Source organism: Vombatus ursinus, unplaced genomic scaffold, assembly GCF_900497805.2.
Source record: "Vombatus ursinus unplaced genomic scaffold, bare-nosed wombat genome assembly UNPS02010822.1, whole genome shotgun sequence".
NCBI lineage: Eukaryota > Metazoa > Chordata > Mammalia > Diprotodontia > Vombatidae > Vombatus > Vombatus ursinus.
In genome coordinates, this window is record NW_020950600.1 from 537,654 (window position 1) to 554,844 (window position 17,191).

Sequence of the window (17,191 nt, forward strand, 5' to 3'; positions counted from 1 at the left end):
CCACCATCACACACATGCACACACATACAGGCACACATGCACACACATACACACAGGCACACATGCACACACACATTCACACTGATCACACACACACATGCACACACCTTCTCCTTGGTCCGAAGGTCATCAAACATGTGTTGAATTTCTTGTTTCCAGTCCTCCTGCAGGGAGTGGAAGGATTCCAGCGGCATCTGGAACAGGGCCGACTGCTCTATGGCCTCCAGGCGGCTCAGGATGCTGCCAAAGTCGGGCCGCTGGTGGGGCTCGGGGTCCCAGCACTCTGTGGGAGCAGATGGCCACGATGTGGCTCTGGGCCCTCCCAGCTGCAGGGAGCACAACCGGGAGCTAACCGGAGGTGGCAGGGAGGACGAAGGAAGGTGCAGATTTCTGTGGGGCTTAAAGAACTCACAGTACCATGAATGTAAGAGTCACGGGTTGTGAGTCCAAATCCAGGCTCTGCCAGCTGTGTGACCTTAGTAAGTCCATTTCTCTGGGCCTCAGGTTACTCCAAGGACCCTCCCAGCTCTAGGTCTGGGATCCTCTGAACTTTCTCACTCTCCCAGGGAGGAAGGGGCCAGCGCCGGGGGCAGTGGGCTCCCTATAACTCACAGGGGGGCTCCAGTTAGCGGGAGGCTCTTTCCTGCTCGAGATAACCTAGAAATGTCTCCGAGGTTCCAGTGCTGAGATTCTGAGGCGGCGTCAGAGGGGAGGACTCCTGGGGAGCACGGGCTCAGCCCTCAAACTCCAGGCGGTAGGAGCAGGGACAACTCATCATTCTGGTCCAAGGCTATATCCCTGGGACACCGCCCGGAATCCTGCCCCCCAGTGTGGCCCAGGATGGGAGTGGAGCTAAGTTCAAGGAGTGGGCAGCCAGGTGGCACAGTGGATAGAGCTCTGGACCTGGAGTCAGGAAGATCTGAATTCAAATCCAGCCTCACACACTTAGTAGCTGTGCAACTCTGGGCAAGTCAATTAACTTCTGTCTGCCTCAGTTTCTGCATCTGTAAAATAGGGGTAATAATAGCACTAACTTCTCAGGATTGTTGTGAGGATGAAATAAGATAACTGGAAAATGTTTGGCCAACCTTAAAACGCCACGCAACTGCTAGCTATTGTAAACGCTAGCTACAAAAACTCCATAAATGCTATTTTAAAAATCCCTACATATTGATTTACTGACGAATCAAGTGATCAGATAAGCAGACAGCGGATGTCGGAAAGAACCACCCCTGATCTTCCTCAGCTCCCAGACTGAGGCTCCGTGTAACTGGAGGGCAGTCCAGGGACCCAGTGGTTAACCACCGTTCCTGATGTGATCGGACCGCCTGGGAGGTGTGAAGAGCAGGTCCAGCTGGCCAGAGGGGTTGGCCCCATGCTTCCGACCACGGCTTTTAAAAAACGACTCTCATTAAAAACATTTGCAATATTATAATGGTTATATGCTAATGTGCAATATACTAATTATTATTATCGTAAGAGCTGACACTAAAGTGACTGACTTCACAAGTACAGAATGGGGGAAGCGGTAAGACAGCAGTCTGCCTGGAAAAAGATCTGAGGATTTTAGAGGACCACAAGCTCAGTATGAGTCACAGTGCCCAGTGCCCAGTGCTAATGGCTTGGCATAGAGTAAGTGTTGATCGACTAAGTCTGCAGGGTAATGGGGAGACCAAAAAAAGCCCATGGGAGCCTGGTCTCACTGTCAAGAATAAGAAAGCTCTTCAGCTTGGTCAGACCACATCCGGAGGGGCTGGGTCCAGTTCTTGGCACCAAGGGTTCACCGATAGACCAAAGGGCATCTAGGGGAGGGTGACCAGGACAGTGAAGGGTCTTGAGTCCATGCCCCATGAAGAGTAAAGGAATGGGAGATGCTTAGCCTGGAGAAGACTCAGGGGACATGATATCTGTCTTCAAGTATTTGGAGAGAAGTGACTAGGTTAGTTTTGCTTGGCCCCAGGAGGCAGAACCAGGAATACTGTGGGGTGGGGGAGATGGGGAGGATAATGAAAAGAGAGAGAAATTGAAGCCCAAGGTCAGGGAAAAACTTCCTAGCCACGACAGCCTTCCCAAAGTGGAACTAGCTGCCTTGGAAGGTAATGAGCTTCCCATCACTGGAGGTATTCAAACAGAAGTTGGGAGGTTGTGGATGGACCATATGGGTTAGACCAGAGGGTCGATAAGCTTTGGGGTCAGACTGAATAGGAGAGGGAGGAAGTCAGCGCAAGGAAAAAAACCCAAGGCTTAAAGGGCTCACCCCACTCACCCTCCAGAAGGTGCACAAAGGGCTCGGGGCAGGTCGATGGGATGGGTAACATCAGCTTGTTCATGGCCACCCCATAGGCCACAGCCAGCGCATCGATCTCCCGGTAGGGCACTTCCCCCGTCAGCAGCTCCCAGAGCAGCACCCCAAAGCTAAGGACAGATGGGAACTGCAGGGACCGAGCCGGTCCTCTCTGCCCACCGCACGCCCTCTGCCTGTCCACTTCCGATGCTGTACTCTGGCTTGGGGGACGGGGAATCGGGCCTGTGCCGCTTGGGCCCAGACGCCCAGACTGGGACTGAAGGAGGCAGATTCCCACGGAATAGAAGGGGGAAACTTCCCAGCAGTTAGAACTGGGCTGACCATGGGAAAGGCTGCCATGACAGGAAGTGAGCTCCCCACCCCTGGAGCAATTCAAGACAACTGCTCTTGTGGGTGAGGTTGAAGGGACATTTGTGCTAAGGGGAGGGATGGAATTAGATACTGTCTGAGCTCCCTCATCTGCAGAGAGAAGGGGTGAGAGCAGACGATGCCTGAGTGCTCTGGTCCCGCATGCCTCCCTCATCTCCTGCTGGCTCCAGCTCCTGTGCCAACAAGGACCAGGGAACCCCAGCTGCCCTGCACCCCCCCTTCATGGGCACCTGTTTCACCCCCACAGAGTGGAAGGAGCCTTGGAGCCAGGCGGTCATTCGGTAGTCATGTGACCTTGAAAAAATCACCTCCCCACTCTGGGCCTCAGGCCTCCCCTCCCCTCTGCTGGGGATGGACTGTGAAGATTCTCAGGTCCTTTACCACCCTGGTGTTCCAGGTTCTAAGCCCCTTCCAGCTCTGACATTTCCTGTTCTGGTGGTCGTCCCAGCCCTAACATGGACTGTTCTAAGGCCCCTCTCAGTCCTGACATTCTCTGTTCTAAGGGCCCTCCCATCTCTGACATTCCTTGTTCTAAGGCCCCCACCAGCTCTGATATTTCTCTGGTCTAAGGCCCCTCCAGGCTCTGACTTTCCCTGTACTAAGGCCCTCCCAGCTCTGACATTCTCTGTTCTCAGCCCCACCCCCACCCCACCCCCAGCCCTGACATTGACTGTTCTAACTCCCCTCCCAGCTCTGATATTTCCCTGGTCTAAGGGCCCTTCCAACTCTGATTTTCCCTGTTCTAAGGGCCCTTCCAACTCTGATTTTCCCTGTTCTAAGGGCCCTTCCAACTCTGATTTTCCCTGTTCTAAGGGCCCTCTGCTTTTGACCATTCTTTGACTGGAGCATCCCATTCAGATTTGATCAGTATCCAGGAAACCCCTCAGAGGCCAGTTTCTCCCCAGCTGCTAGGCACCCTGCCCTTCCTGGAGCCCTGAACCTGGCCCGTCTCCCTGCCTGCCCTTGCCTGTGGCCCGCTGCCTCCTGTGGGCTGTGTTCTGAGTCTCAGCCCCTCCCCCTCCTCCCTGTCCCTGGCCATACCTCCAGACATCACTGCTCTTGGAGAAGAGGGACAGGCGGATGACCTCGGGGGCCATCCAGGCATATGTCCCTGCTGCACTCATTTTGGTCGTCTTGTGCCACTCCCGGGCCAGGCCAAAGTCCGTGATCTTGAGGACGGTGTCTGACAGGTCCCCGTTCTCGAATGCATCCAAGATGAGGACTGTGGAGGAGGGAAAAAGACAGGAGAGAAGCCTGCTGCAGAGGTGGAAAAGAGACCTTCCTCCTGTCTTCTTGGAGTCCTCCTCCCAGCTAAGCAGGCCCAGTCACCAGCAGGCACCCCTCCACCCACAGGCTCTCAAGCCTAGACTTCAAGGCCTCAGCAGTCTGGGCCGAGACCCCATCTGTCTTCTCGTCCCCAGCCACTGCCCCAGCCAGGCTTCACCCATGCCAGGCAAGCTCCCACCTGGGGCAGCCTCCCCTGAGGAGAATGCCCCCTTCCAATGCCCATTCCCATGTTGACATCCCAAGTCTATAACGCTACCTTTTTTTAAGCCTGCTAACTCTTTCAAAGTGCTCTGTGGCACAAATGTGGCCCATTTATTGGATTGGATTGCAGGGACATCTGTCCTAGCTGCAGGGAAAAGCAGCTCCACCCTCTATCTACCTCTGCCCAGAAAGGCTCCGTAGGAGGTGTTGGGTGCACTGGGTGGGAGCCAGGAGGCCAGTGCATCCTGACGGCCTGGTGCCGGGAGCCTGACGTCCTGTGGTCCCTGGAGGCTCTGATTCTCCTTGGGTCCTTCTGATCTGAGGGCCCCAGAACGGTAGGGCTGGAGAGGCCCCTGAGGTACCACCTTATTCAACACTTTCATTTTACAGGCAGGGAAGAATTTGAAGGCCTTGGGGCAAGCGAAACGAAGTTTACCAAGCACTCTTCATGTCTGCAAACCTCTTTCCATTACACAATCTGATACCAGCCTCACAACAGCCCCATGAAGTGGGTACTATGGGGGGTAATGCCTCCATTTTACAGAGGGGGAAACTGAGGCTCCAAGGAGTCAAGTGACTTGCCCAGGTTCACACATTAAGTAAGTATCAGAGGTTTTTCTGACTCCAAACCTAAAACTCGAGCTAGTTCCTCTACCATTGCTGGATCTTAATGCCTGACCTCTCTCCTTAAGTCAGGGTCATTCATTCCAACACTCATCTATCTATTCAACAACCAACTAGTATATATTAAGTATCTGCTATGTGCTAGGCACTGTGCTGGTCATTAGGGATAAGGACAAAAATAAAAACAATCCCTTGTACCCGTGCTCCCAGCCCCCAGGTAGGAGATGGGCATCTGAGCCTTGAAGAAAGCAACAGATTCTAAGGAAGAGGGAGGGCATAACAGGTAAAGGAGGCAGCTTGTGCAAAGGTACGGAGGCAGGAGGTGTGTGTGTGTGTGTGAGGGGTGTGTGTGTGTGTGTGTGTGTGTGTGTGTGTGTGTGTGTGTGTGACAGGGTGTGAAGGGATGGATCACCATATAAAAATAAGACCCAGCTAGAGGCAACATAGCGTAGAGGCAAGATCTTTGAAGCCAGGAGCAAATTTGGCCATAGAATGCTGGGTGGTGGATGGGATGACCTCTACAGTCTCTCTTGTGAGCCCGTCCCTGGAGGGCAGAGATTGCTTCAGTTTTGGTTTTGTACCCTTGGTGCCTGGCACTTTTTGGGGGGGGAACCAGATCTGTGATTTAATCCATTAAAAATTAAAAACAGGGGACTCCTCCCCACGTGCTATACAGATTAAGGACTTGTCTGGAGCACTTAGAGGTAAAGAGATTCTGCCGGGGTCACCCAGCCAGTGGGTGCCAGACACCGGAGGTCTTCCTGACTCCCAGATCAGCTCTCTACCTGGCGCACAGTAGGCGCTCTAACTGTGCTTTTGACTGACTGACCCAACCAGATGCGTGACCTTGGAAATCAGCTTGCCATTCGGGGTCTAAATTCGCCAAGCTGAGTGGGATTGGGTGGGCCCTCTGGTCCCATCCTGCTCTAGTCTGTACACATGTCAGTAAAGTGAATTCTGGCGGAAGAGGGTGGGGACCCAGGACAAGGGTTCTGGGCCCTCCCAAGGTTATTTCGGGGGAAATGGACAAAGCATGACCTTCCGTTTTCCATAGCAAAAGAACAACATGCCGCTCCAGGCCCAAGAGGCAGCACTGACCCTCTGAATCTGAGCTGTCCTGGGGTGGGGTGGGGGACAGGACATTGGATTTGGAGCCAGGAGAACCTGGGTTCACAGCCTACTTCAGTGCCTTCTCAGCCGGGTGGCCTCTGGCAAATCCCTTAGCGTCAGTCTCCTTATCTGTCAGAGCAGGGAGACAGACTCTAAGGCCTAGCTTTTGGTCTGTGATGCCATGATGTCAGCACCTTGCCCGTACACAGTGCCCCAGAAGGCATCGCTCTGTTAACAGGGCAGGTAGGCTGGGGGGCCAGCAACTACACAGGACTCCAGGCGTAGAAGGGCCCTTTGTGCAGTGAGGAGTGCTGGTCTGGAATCGGAGGCTATGGGTGCGAATCCTGCCTTTACTTATGGAGCCCTCTCTGGGCCTCAGTTTCCTCACCAATAAAATGAGAAGGTTGGACGAGAAGATGGCCCCAAAGGTCTCTTCCAGCCCTAAATCCATGATCCTAGGGAGTGAACACTAACTTCAGAGCTTAGATTCAAATCCAGGTGATGTTACTAATATCTCTGTGACTTTGGACAGATCTTTTCTCCTTTCTTCTTATCTCCAGTTTCTTCGTATGTAACAAAACTAGTTTCCAAATCCTTGGAATCTGATCGCCTCCACTGACTGAGAGGGAAGCTGAGGCCCAGAGAGGAGAAGGGACTGAGAGGTGGGATGAGGCTGTACTGGAAAGCTCCTGGGCCCCTGGGCTGGGGGTAGAGGGCAGGAGGAGGGAAGCAGCCTCCTATGGAAATGCACAATCAGATTCTCATCTCTCCCCTCTCTCTCTCTCCCATCCCACCTCCTTCCAGCCCAGGGATCCTCCTGACTCCCAGGCCAGGACACCACCTCAGGAAGAACACTGCATCTGGGGCCAAGGACCTGGGTTCGAATCTCTGTGCTGCTAGATACTACCTGTGTGGCCTTAGGCCACTGACTTAAACTCTCTGGGCCTCAGCTGGACCAGATAATCTGTGAGGTCCCTTCTGGCTCAAAATCTAGAGTTCTCTCTCTCCCTTGGGAATGACTGTCCTCACCAGTCCCAGGATCTTCCTTCACTTCTCCAAGTTCAGATCCTTGGCCAACCCTACTGTCCCCATCCTTACCCACCCCCCCACACACACCCCAGTGAGGCTGGGCCTGCCTTGGAAGAGCACAGCTACCTGAGCACCAGGCCTTGAGACATGAACACCAGAGTCAGAAGCAGAGATCCTGGATTCAAATCCTGATTTTGCTGCTCACTACCTGTAATCAAGTCAATGCCACCCCCCCAGTTTTCTTCTCTGCAAAAGATTCAAGTGCAAGATGCTCCCTTTAGCTCTAAACCCTAGAGGCTGAAGGAGAGAGGGAGGGGGCAGGAGACCACTCACTGTTGATGGACTTGAGGTCCCTGTGGATGATGGGCACCGGTGCTCCACTGTGCAGGTACTCCATGCCCCGAGCCACTTGGACGGCCCAGTTGACCAGCACGTGAGGGGGTACCCGGCGGCCGGCCAGGGCCCGGCTTAGAGGCCCTCCTCGGGCATACTCCATGACCAAGCAGAGATGGGGTGGCCGCAAGCAGGCGCCTCGCAAGGCGATGATGTTTGGATGGCAAAGGGCGCCGAAGAGCCGGGCCTCCCTGGCCACCTGCTCTGCAGTGACCGCTGGGTCCCTCTCTGGGTCTAGTCTGGCAGCCTTCACGGCCACCTCCTCACCATGCCACCTGGCTCTGTAGACTTTCCCAAAGCCCCCGACGCCAATGATTTCTTCGAGCTGTAGCTCACCAAAGGGGATCTCCCGGGGCAGAGGGAGGCCGGTGGGGGCAGGGGCTGCCACGCCGGGAGCCACCACGTAGTTGCTGGGGAAGACACCCACGCGCCCACCGGGCAGCTGCCCAGTCCACCAGCCCTCATCACCGGACACAGCCCAGTCCTGGGACAGCACCCGCACCTGGTCTCCCCTTCGGAGGGTAAGCTCCTCCTCTCCCGCAGCCTCATAGTCAAACACAGCAGTCCACAGGGGCCCTGCAGCAGCAGGGACGTCGGGGCCCAGGCCCCACTCTTCAGTCCCCCGCAGGGCTGGGCCCTCCCCACCGTCCTCCTCCTCCTCCATGGGACACGGTGGAGGCTGGGCTCAGGCGGGCCCCCAGCTGGCTGAGCCCCACGTGCTGGGGTGGGGGATAGCCCTGGCTGCTCCTGGGGAGCTCCTGGGGCCCATGGCTGGGGGCAGGGGGCCCAAGGAAGAGACAGGCCTAGAAGATGTCATCAGCATCCCCCCCTCTCTGAATACACCTCGGTGTCCCGGTCTTTCGAAGGGCTGGCCAAAGGGGGCAGGGGTGCAGAGCAAGGTGAAAGCGGTCACCTCTTCCAGGGAGCCCTCGGGGCCTCCAAGCAGCTGGGAGGGGGAGGCCCGCGGGTTGGTGGTGGGGGATGGGGGATCGATCAGCCCCTCCCCTCCGCCAGCCTGCCCTCCCCCTGCCCAGCCGCCCTTACCCAGCGGCGGCGGCCCCCCGCGCCCCCCGGCTTCCCGGCATCCTGGCGCACCCCCACCCCAACCCCTACCCGGGCCCCGGCCCCGGCCTCCTTCCCGGACCGGCCACCTGCGCTCGCTTGAGGACCAGCCGGCTCCCGGAGAGGTTCCCTTAGCTCGAGGGCGGCGGCTCCATCGCCCGCACCTGCCCCGGCTCCGCCCAGCCCAGCCAGTCAGCCTACCCGGGGGTTGTCAGCAGTGCCCGCCCGGGTGGCCCGAGCTGCCGCCTCTGCCGCTGCCACCACTGCCACCGCGCTGGCGCATGGGACTTGTAGTCTGCGCTGCTCCAGCGTGATTTCCACCCCCTCCTCTTTCCCCTCCCTCACGAAGGGGAGGGCCAGGGGCTTCCGAGAAACCAGCCCTCTGGAGCCGACCTTGTCCTTTGGCGGATGGGTAAACTGAGGCGGCCCTGGGGGCGGAGAGGGCTTCAGAAATCCTAGCCCTGGGCAACCCGGAGGGTCCAGTCTCCTTCAAGAGTGGGTGGGGAAACTGAGGCCAAGGGAAAGGCGAGGTGGAAGGGGTGAGGAGGAGCAGTGATCCTCCTTCTTGGGAAGCCATAGCGGGGTCCGCCTTCGGCTTCTGTAGATGGAGAAACTGAAGCCGGGGGGAGTGGAAAGAAGGGATCATTGGGTCGTAGATTTAGAGCTGAAAGGGATGTTGGAGGCCATCGAGTTCAACCCTCTCATTTACAGATAAAGAAACTGAGGCTCAGAGAAATTAAATGACTAGCCCAGGGACACACAACTAGTAAGTGTCTCAAGCAGGATTTGAACCCAAATCTTCCTGGCTCCAAGTCCAGCCCCCTAGCCCCTGCATCGGTCTGACCCTGGGGATGTATAGGTCTTAGTACTTGGGATTGGATCTAGCCTTCTCTTTTGTCAGGTAAGAAAACGGAGGCCCAGGAAGAGAAGGTGGGGAGGAGGAGGGACTGGTCCAATATCACCTCCCCAAAGCACCGGCTGTATCAGCTCAGGGAAGGAAAAACTGGGGGTCTGTCCCAGTGCGCTGGTGCGCTGGGGCTCCTCCTGCCTTCCAGGGCCAGGACCCAAGCGGCCCCATGCTCTGGACCACCAGCCCGGTGACTCTGGTTCGCTCCTTCTCCTCTCCTGTCACAGTGGAGTTCAGTGAAGCTCGGGCCTGGGGGCAGGAGGGGAAAAGCTTTGAGGGGAGAGATGCAGTCTCAGCTGAGCCGCTGTCCCATCCTCCCCCCCTTCCCCCCTCCTCCAGCTGCCTTCTGGGAAATGTAGTCCTCTCTGTGGGGACAGGAGCCTGACTTATCGCAGGGGTCGGTTTGGTCCTGGGTGAGAGGGAGAGCCTTGAAGCTTGGATTATTCTGAGGTGGGGGTGGGGGCTCAGGTCACAGCTCAAAGGATGAAAAGACAGAGGAGCGTTTAGAGGTCACCCCTTCCTTCCCAGATGGGAAAACCAACGCCCGATCAATCAAAAAGCATCCATTAAGCACCTACTATGTGCCAGGCACTGCCCTAAGCAGGAGGGATGCAAAGCAAGGCAAAATGCAGGCCCTGCCTTCCAGGAGATCCCATCCTAAGGGGAGAGACAATATGCAAGCAACCAGGTGCCACTGAAGATATGGACAGGAGAGGTGGGAACTCTTTTGAGAGGGAGAGGGAAAGACCTCTTGTAGAAGCTGGGCTTTGGGCTGAGGCCTAGAGGAAGCTAGGAAGGCAAGAGGCAGAGATGAGGAGACAGAGTGTTCCAGGCTTTCTAGGCATTCTAGGCATGGGGGGGGGGTCTGTCTCTTCCCCCTCCACCAATTTATGGAATGGCTTTTCTTCCCATCCTAGGCCCCAGCTGGAGGTGAAGAGCTTTCAGTCATCCCCCGGCCCCTTCTTTTAATAATTTTTCTCTTTCACCCTTATTTCATAGTCATTTGCAGGACAGCAGTGGGCTAGTGGGTTTGAAGTCAGGATGACCCGGGTTAAAATCCTACCTCTCATACAAGCTGGGTGGCTGGGCAGGCCACTAAAACCTTGGTTTTACCAATTATAAAATGGGAATGAAAATACATGCACTATTTGTCCGGGCATGGATGGGAGAGAAGGGACTAAGCATTTATTAAGGGCCTACTATGTACTTCACAGATAGGATTTTGTTGGGTCCTCACAACCACCCTGGGAGGTAGGTGCTATTATTATTATCGCCATTTTACAGATGAGGAAACTGAGGCAGGCAGCGGTGAGGTGATTTGCCAGCTAGTAAGTGTCTGAGGCTGGGTTTGAACTCAGGTCTTTCTGACCCTCCTTCAGGTGTTCTGACCACTGTATCACCTAGCTCCCTCACAGAGATTCAATGCGGCATCAAGAGAAATAATGTAGCCAGGGCTTGGCAAATCAGCGTCTCTGGAGAGAGTGAGACAGAGCTGCCTCCCTCCAATCCAATTCAGGCGCAAATCAAGACCGACTCATTGATTCTCTTTGAGAACAAAGGAACAACCTATATTGGAGTAAGCAAGCAAGCAAACATTAGGCACCGACTGTGTGCAAGGCCCTGGAGATACAGAGAGGAAATCAAAAGCGTCCCTGCCCTCAGAGAGCTAGTATTCTAACAGGAGAGACAACTCTTCCGTGCAGACATTACTCTTCTTTGTGTATGTTGCAGACTCGGTGAGGGCAAGGTCTCTGGCATCTGTCTTTGTCTCTTTGTATACCCATGTTGAAGTATACAACCTTGTATACACTAAATGTCTAACAACAGCTGACTTCTCTAGGCTTTAAAGTTGACTGGGCGATGTTCATACATTGCCTCTTCTGTTGCATTGGCTTCCCTCATTCCTTCGATTATTGAGAACCTTTCCTCCACTCCCTCCCCTCACAGATCTCACCCCCAGAGGCAGCTAGGAGGCTCCATGGCACACAGAGTGATGGGCTCTGCAACTGGGAAAACCTGAGTTCAAATCCAGCCTCAGACACTTACTATTCCTAGCTCAGTCTCCTCATTTTTAACGGGATAAGAACAGTGATGAGGATCAAATGAGATAATGCTTGTAAAGCAGTTAGCGCAGTGCCTGGCTTCTAGCAGGCACCTTATTAGGTGCTTATTTCCCTCCCTCCCTTTCTTCTGTGACTAGATCAGTGGATAGACTTGAAGCCGGGAAGAACTGACCTTAAACTCTGACCTCCTACACTTACTAACTGCGTGACCTTGGGCAAGTCCCCTGAACCTTAGTTTCTCCATCTGTAAAATAGGGACCAATAAATGGTGTCCACTGACCAACTCAATTCTCTACCCCATCCCCACAAGTGTGTAGTGTTTGTTGATTCGAATAGGAATGGAATTCTGGGTTCAGATTCATTGATTGTTGGATATGGAAGGGACTTTTGAGAACACCTATGCTATCTCCATATTTTATTTATTTATTTTAATATTTTATGGATGCTTTTTTTTGTGCCTGATCACTTCCTAATACCTCACCCTGACTTGCCCCAGTCCCCACATAGAACCTAGGAAAACTTCAGCCAAACCAAGTAATGGAGAGAGCATTTCTGACAGAGTATGCAGCATCCTGTACCAGTGGGCCACCACCTCTCAAAGGAGAGAAAGGAGATGGTTCTCTGGAACCGAGATGGTAATTGCCTCTTAATATGGATTCTTATGACATTTCCAGTTGTTTTCACTTTGGTAATGACATATTTTGTTCTCCTGGTTCTACTGTCTTCATTTAGCGTCAGGTCATATCTGTCTTCTCATTTCTATGAATTCTCTATAGCCATCATTTCTTTTTTTTATTAATTTATTTTGATTTATCAATAATCACTTTCATATGTTTTTGAGTTTAAATTTTTTTCCCCCTTTCTCCCTACCATCCTCCCCAAGATGGTGCACAATCTGATATAGGCTATACATTTACATTCATATTAAACGTATTTTCACATTAGTGATATTGTAAGTAGAAATTAAAACCAATAGGAGGAACCATCAGAAAGAGGAAACAAAACTCAACAGAAGAGAAAAAAAATAACAATTAGGCTTCCATAGTTCTTTCTTTGGATGTGGATAGCATTTTCCATCACAAGGCCTCTGGAGATGTCTTAGATCCTTGTATTGCCAAGAAGGGTTAAGTTTATCAATATTAGTCATCACACAATGTGGCTGTTATTGTGTACAACGTTCTCTTGGTTCTGCTCACTTTACTCAGCATCAGACCATACGAGTCTTTCCAGGTTTTTCTGAAGTCAGCCTGTTCATCATTTCTTATAGCACAATAGTATTCCATCACATTCATATACCATGACTTGTTCAGCCATTCCCCAATTGATGGGCATCCTCTCAATTTCCAACTCTTTGCCACCACAAAAAGAGCTGCTATGAATATTCCTGTACATGTAGGTCCTTTTCCCGTTTGTGTGATCTCTTTGGGATATAGCCCTAGAAGTGTATAGCCATCATTTCTTACAGCATTAGAAAACACATTCATGTGCTGCAGTTTGCTTAGCCATTCCTGTCTGTGTTCCCATTTTACAGAGGAGGAGACTGAGGCCTCAGAGTTTCTCTTTTACAGTTTTGGGGCCAGGGAGAGGGAAGGAAAAAGGTGGGGCAGCTAGGTGGCACAGTGGATAAAGCACTGGCCCTGAAGTCAGGAAGACCTGAGTTCAACTTCTGCCTCAGACCAAACACTTTACACTTACTAGCTGTGTGACCCTGAGCAAGTCACTTAACCCCAATTGCCTAAGCAAAAAAAAAAAAAGAAAAAGAACAAAAGGGGGAGGAAAGAAAGTTACATGATAACTTTAATATATTTTTAAAAGGAATAGCAAGTTGTACATAATAGATTTGCAGTTTCATGTGCAATCATTTTTTTTTCTATTCTGCTATGTTATGGAAATACTTGTTTTATTTCTTAAGTTCAGAATAAAATAAATAAAAAATTTAACAATGCTGGCTTCAATTCCACCAGAAGGTATTCAGGCCAAGGTCCAGCATTCTGACCTCCTAGGGAGGGCCCACTCATGAAGAGACTGCCACATTCAGAGAACGCTGCTGGGCTTAGAGGAAATAAGAAATTTTGATATGACCTGACCTTGGCCTCCCAGACCTCATGGTCTAGCAGAGTGCTGATCCCCAGCACACATGCCTCATCTGGCAGGAGAAGGGCATCAGAGAGATACAGACAGAGCGGCAAATGAGGTCCTGGGGGCTGGGGACAGGAGAGGGTGAGGAGGGGAAGGACCCAGGGAGGCTTCTAGGAGGAGGTGACAGCTTTAAAGGGTGGATAGAAAGTCAGCAGATGCAGGGAAAGAGGGAGGACAAGCTGGGCGTGAGCAAAGGCATGGTAGATGACATGTCCAGGACTTTGGGGTAAGGGGTCAGTGGGGGACAGAGACTTTTGTAGTTTGACTGGAACATAGGAGGGATGGAGAGAGGGACGGGGTTGATAGTGGCACATTGTGGGAGGCCTTGAATGCCTGGTGGAGGAATGCAAACTTTATTCAGTAGAGAGTAGGGAGCCACTGAGGGTCTGTGAGCAAAAGAGTGTATGAGGAGAACTATCCTGGTAGCATAGGAAGGATGCATTGTGGGGAGGAGTGTTAAGAGGTTACTAAGGATTGTTGGCTGCTGCCTGCCTCAGAACTGGGGAAAGGAGAAGGAAGGAAGGAAGGAAGGAATAAAGGAGGGAGGGAGGCAAGGAGGGAGGGAACATAGATGGGAGGAGAAGAAAGGAAGGAAACAAGCATTTATTAAATGCCTACTGTGTGCAGCTAGGTGGCACAGTGGATAGGGTACAGAGCTTAGAGTCAGGATGACTCATCTTTGTGAATTCAAATCCAGCCTCAGACACTAACTAGCTGTGTGACCCTGGGCAAGTCACTTAACCCTGTTTGCCTCAGTTTCCTCATCTGTAAAATGAGCTAGAGAAGGAAATAGCACTCCAGTGTCTCCACCAAGAAAACCCCAAATGGGGCCATGAAGAGATGGACACAACTGAACAATGACCGCACAACAAGCGATAACAAGACTGCGGGCCAGCCTCTGTGCTAAGCTCTTCACAAATTTTCTCATTTGATCCTCACAACAGTAGGTGCTATTATTGTCCCCACTTTACAATTGAGGAAACTGAAGCAGACAAAGGTTAAGCTACTTGCCCAGGGGCACACAGTGAGTGTCTGAGACTGGATTCGAATGCCAGGCCCAGCTCTCTACGCACTGCATCTCCAGCTGCTTCTCAGACACCTCAAATCCAATGTCCCACAGACATCTTAAACTTACTATGTCCAAAACAGAGCTTGGGATCTTTCCCCCTAAACGCTTCCCACCCGCCCCTTCCCTGTTACTGCAGAGGGCAGTGCTATCCTCTCAGTTCCTCAGGCTCACAACCAGGAGCCACCCTGGACTCCTCCCTCGCTCTCTCACCCCGCCCCCCGTCCAATATGGCGCCAAGGCGAGGGGATGCCACCTTTGTAGCATCTCTCCAATACGCCCCCTTCTCCTTCTCCCTGCTGACCCGTGCACCCCGCTGGGGCAGGCCCTCATCACCTCACCCCTGGATCCCTGCAGCAGCTGCCAGGGCCTCTGTTGGCTTCAAGTCCAGCCACCGAAGGGATTGTCCTAAAATGCAGGTCTGATCACGCCACCCCCTCCACTCAACAAACTTCAGCAGCTCCCTATCATCTCTGGGATCAAGTACAAAATGCAATCTGTTCCCATCTTTCCATGCTTCACTCCGCATTACATGACTCTGGCCTGCTGGCTGTTCCATGAGAAAGACCCTCCATTTCTCAGCTCCAGGCCTTTTCCACAAGTGACCCTCTGGCCTGGGACGCTCTCCCTCCCTGGTGCTGACTCCTGGCCTCTCTGGATCCCTTTAAGTCCCAACGGGAAGCCTTCCCCACCCGTTCTTTGCTCCTGTGCCTTCCCTCTGCTAGGGAAGGTTTCCTGTGTATTCTATATGGAGTTTGTTTCTATGCATTCGTTTGCTCACTGCCTCCCTCATTAAATGGTGAACCTAGGGCCATGATTGCCTTTTGGCTTTCTTTGTATCCCCATGCTTAGTTTAGTGCCTGGCACACGGCAGATGCTTAATAAATGTTTCTTGACTGACCGACCTAACTACCTCTAAGGAGGATTTCCTCCTGTGGCATTGAGACTGGATCTCCCATTTGTCCAGCTTCGTCCCCAGTGATCGAGGCACCTATCACCCAGGAGGCCGCGAACGAACTAGCGACTGGGTACCGGGAACTGTTCCTTAGACTCTTTTGCCTTTTCTGGGACTGGCAGTTGTGAGGCTGATCGAGGATTTTTTGGAAGCTCCTCCTGACAACCTTCCTCTGCCCCCTCCAATGCAGACCGGCCCTTTCTCTTTTAACAGAGCTGTTTGGCCCGAGAAATGAGGTAGGGTCACACGCCCACTAGGTGTCTGGGGTCAGACGTGAAGCCCGGTCTTCCTGACTGAGGCCAGTGTGATGTTTAAAAAGTTCAAGAGACGTGATTTCTGGGTAATCAATCATTCTATTAACAATGCTAGCATATTGCCAATAAAATGGGTCAGTGACACTCTCAAATGCCAAAGAGGAATCATGGCGGTGGCCTCTCTATGCCCTTGGAAGAGTGGATGTTCCTGAGGGTGGCAATCACCTCTGATTGGTTAACAAGTAATGAGAGAGAATGAATATTACAATGAGAAGTGGACCCGTTCTAATGAGGGACTGGAGATGTAACTTTGATTCTGTCATTTACTTCTATATTGTCCAGCTTTGGCCGATCTAATCAAAGAATTGATCCTGTGCAGAGCACAGTGGATTTCACCCTCTGGGTGGGGTCTGAACAAGATTGAGGAGAAAGTTAATTCAATCTCATCACTGAACAACCTAGAGGCTTCCAAAAAAAATCCTGTTCTTAATTCAATAATTATTAATATGAGGGATAATTAATCATTTCTCTCACCAGCCACATGTTCACCACCCAAAGCTGCCTCTTGCTAAAACAAGCCAACTATTTCTTTCCTGGAACTCCAAAGTGCCAGTGGTGCCTGACCCAACACTGGTGGTGAGCAGCTTGTGTCTGAGAAGCTGTGGCCATGGAGATGTTTGGGAGATGTCCTATTTTTTTTGGACTTGACTTGTGATTTTGCTGGCAGTGGAGGTTGGATTGTGCCATGCAGCTTAGAGTCACCTCAGAGAATTTGTTTGGGCACTTAGAAGTGAAGTGTGCAGTCACACACACACACACACTTGTGCCTGAGGCATGACTTAGAACCAGATCTTTGGACACTATGGCCAACTATGGCCATTCAATCTATTACATTGCCTCCCACATATCCTGAGCAATCCATAGATGGGTTCTATCTATACAAAAGAGAGAATAGTATATGCACTTTTTTTTCTTAAGAGGCTATGATGGCAGTCCAGGTGTGCAGTAAGAAGGGGTTATATTAGTGTGGCATTAAAGGGAGTGGAGAAAGGAGGCAGGAACTACCCTGGGCAGAAGCCAGATGCCCAGTATTCCTGGCTACCTGCAAAAGTTCATCCAGTATGGTGGAGAGAAGGGGACAAACCACTGTTTCTATTGAAAGTAAGAAATTGTGCTTTATTTGGAGTGAGAAAGCTCATATCCCAGGCTGGAGTTGGGAGGAGATAGGGAGGACTGGGGAGGCTCAGGGTTAGGACACAGCCCTGGCCCATACCCGTCTTCAGGCAGCACTGAGAAGCTTAGAGTCCACGGGGAGTGTCTGGTGGGAAAGGCATATGTGGGAGGGGCCCTCAAGTGCTGGTACACCAGAACCAGGGTCAGTGTTTGGGGGTGCCAATGTGGGGCAGCCCTGCGGCATGGCAGAGGTC

The 17,191-nt window shown here is 52.3% G+C and overlaps 1 protein-coding gene across 1 annotated transcript in view; it reads right to left on the bottom strand.

Moving 5' to 3' along the window:
* The window catches only part of MAP3K10 (mitogen-activated protein kinase kinase kinase 10), a 13,467-nt gene extending 5,189 nt beyond the window's left edge, over positions 1-8,278 (bottom strand). The window contains exons 1-4 of the mRNA XM_027855442.1: positions 7,259-8,278; positions 3,716-3,896; positions 2,267-2,415; positions 108-283 (exon numbers count right to left, since the gene is read on the bottom strand). Of these exons, the coding sequence (XP_027711243.1) occupies positions 108-283; positions 2,267-2,415; positions 3,716-3,896; positions 7,259-7,982 (1,230 nt within the window). The 5' untranslated portion in view covers positions 7,983-8,278. The remainder of the gene's footprint in view (positions 1-107; positions 284-2,266; positions 2,416-3,715; positions 3,897-7,258) is intronic.
* Positions 8,279-17,191: the final 8,913 nt, after the last annotated feature.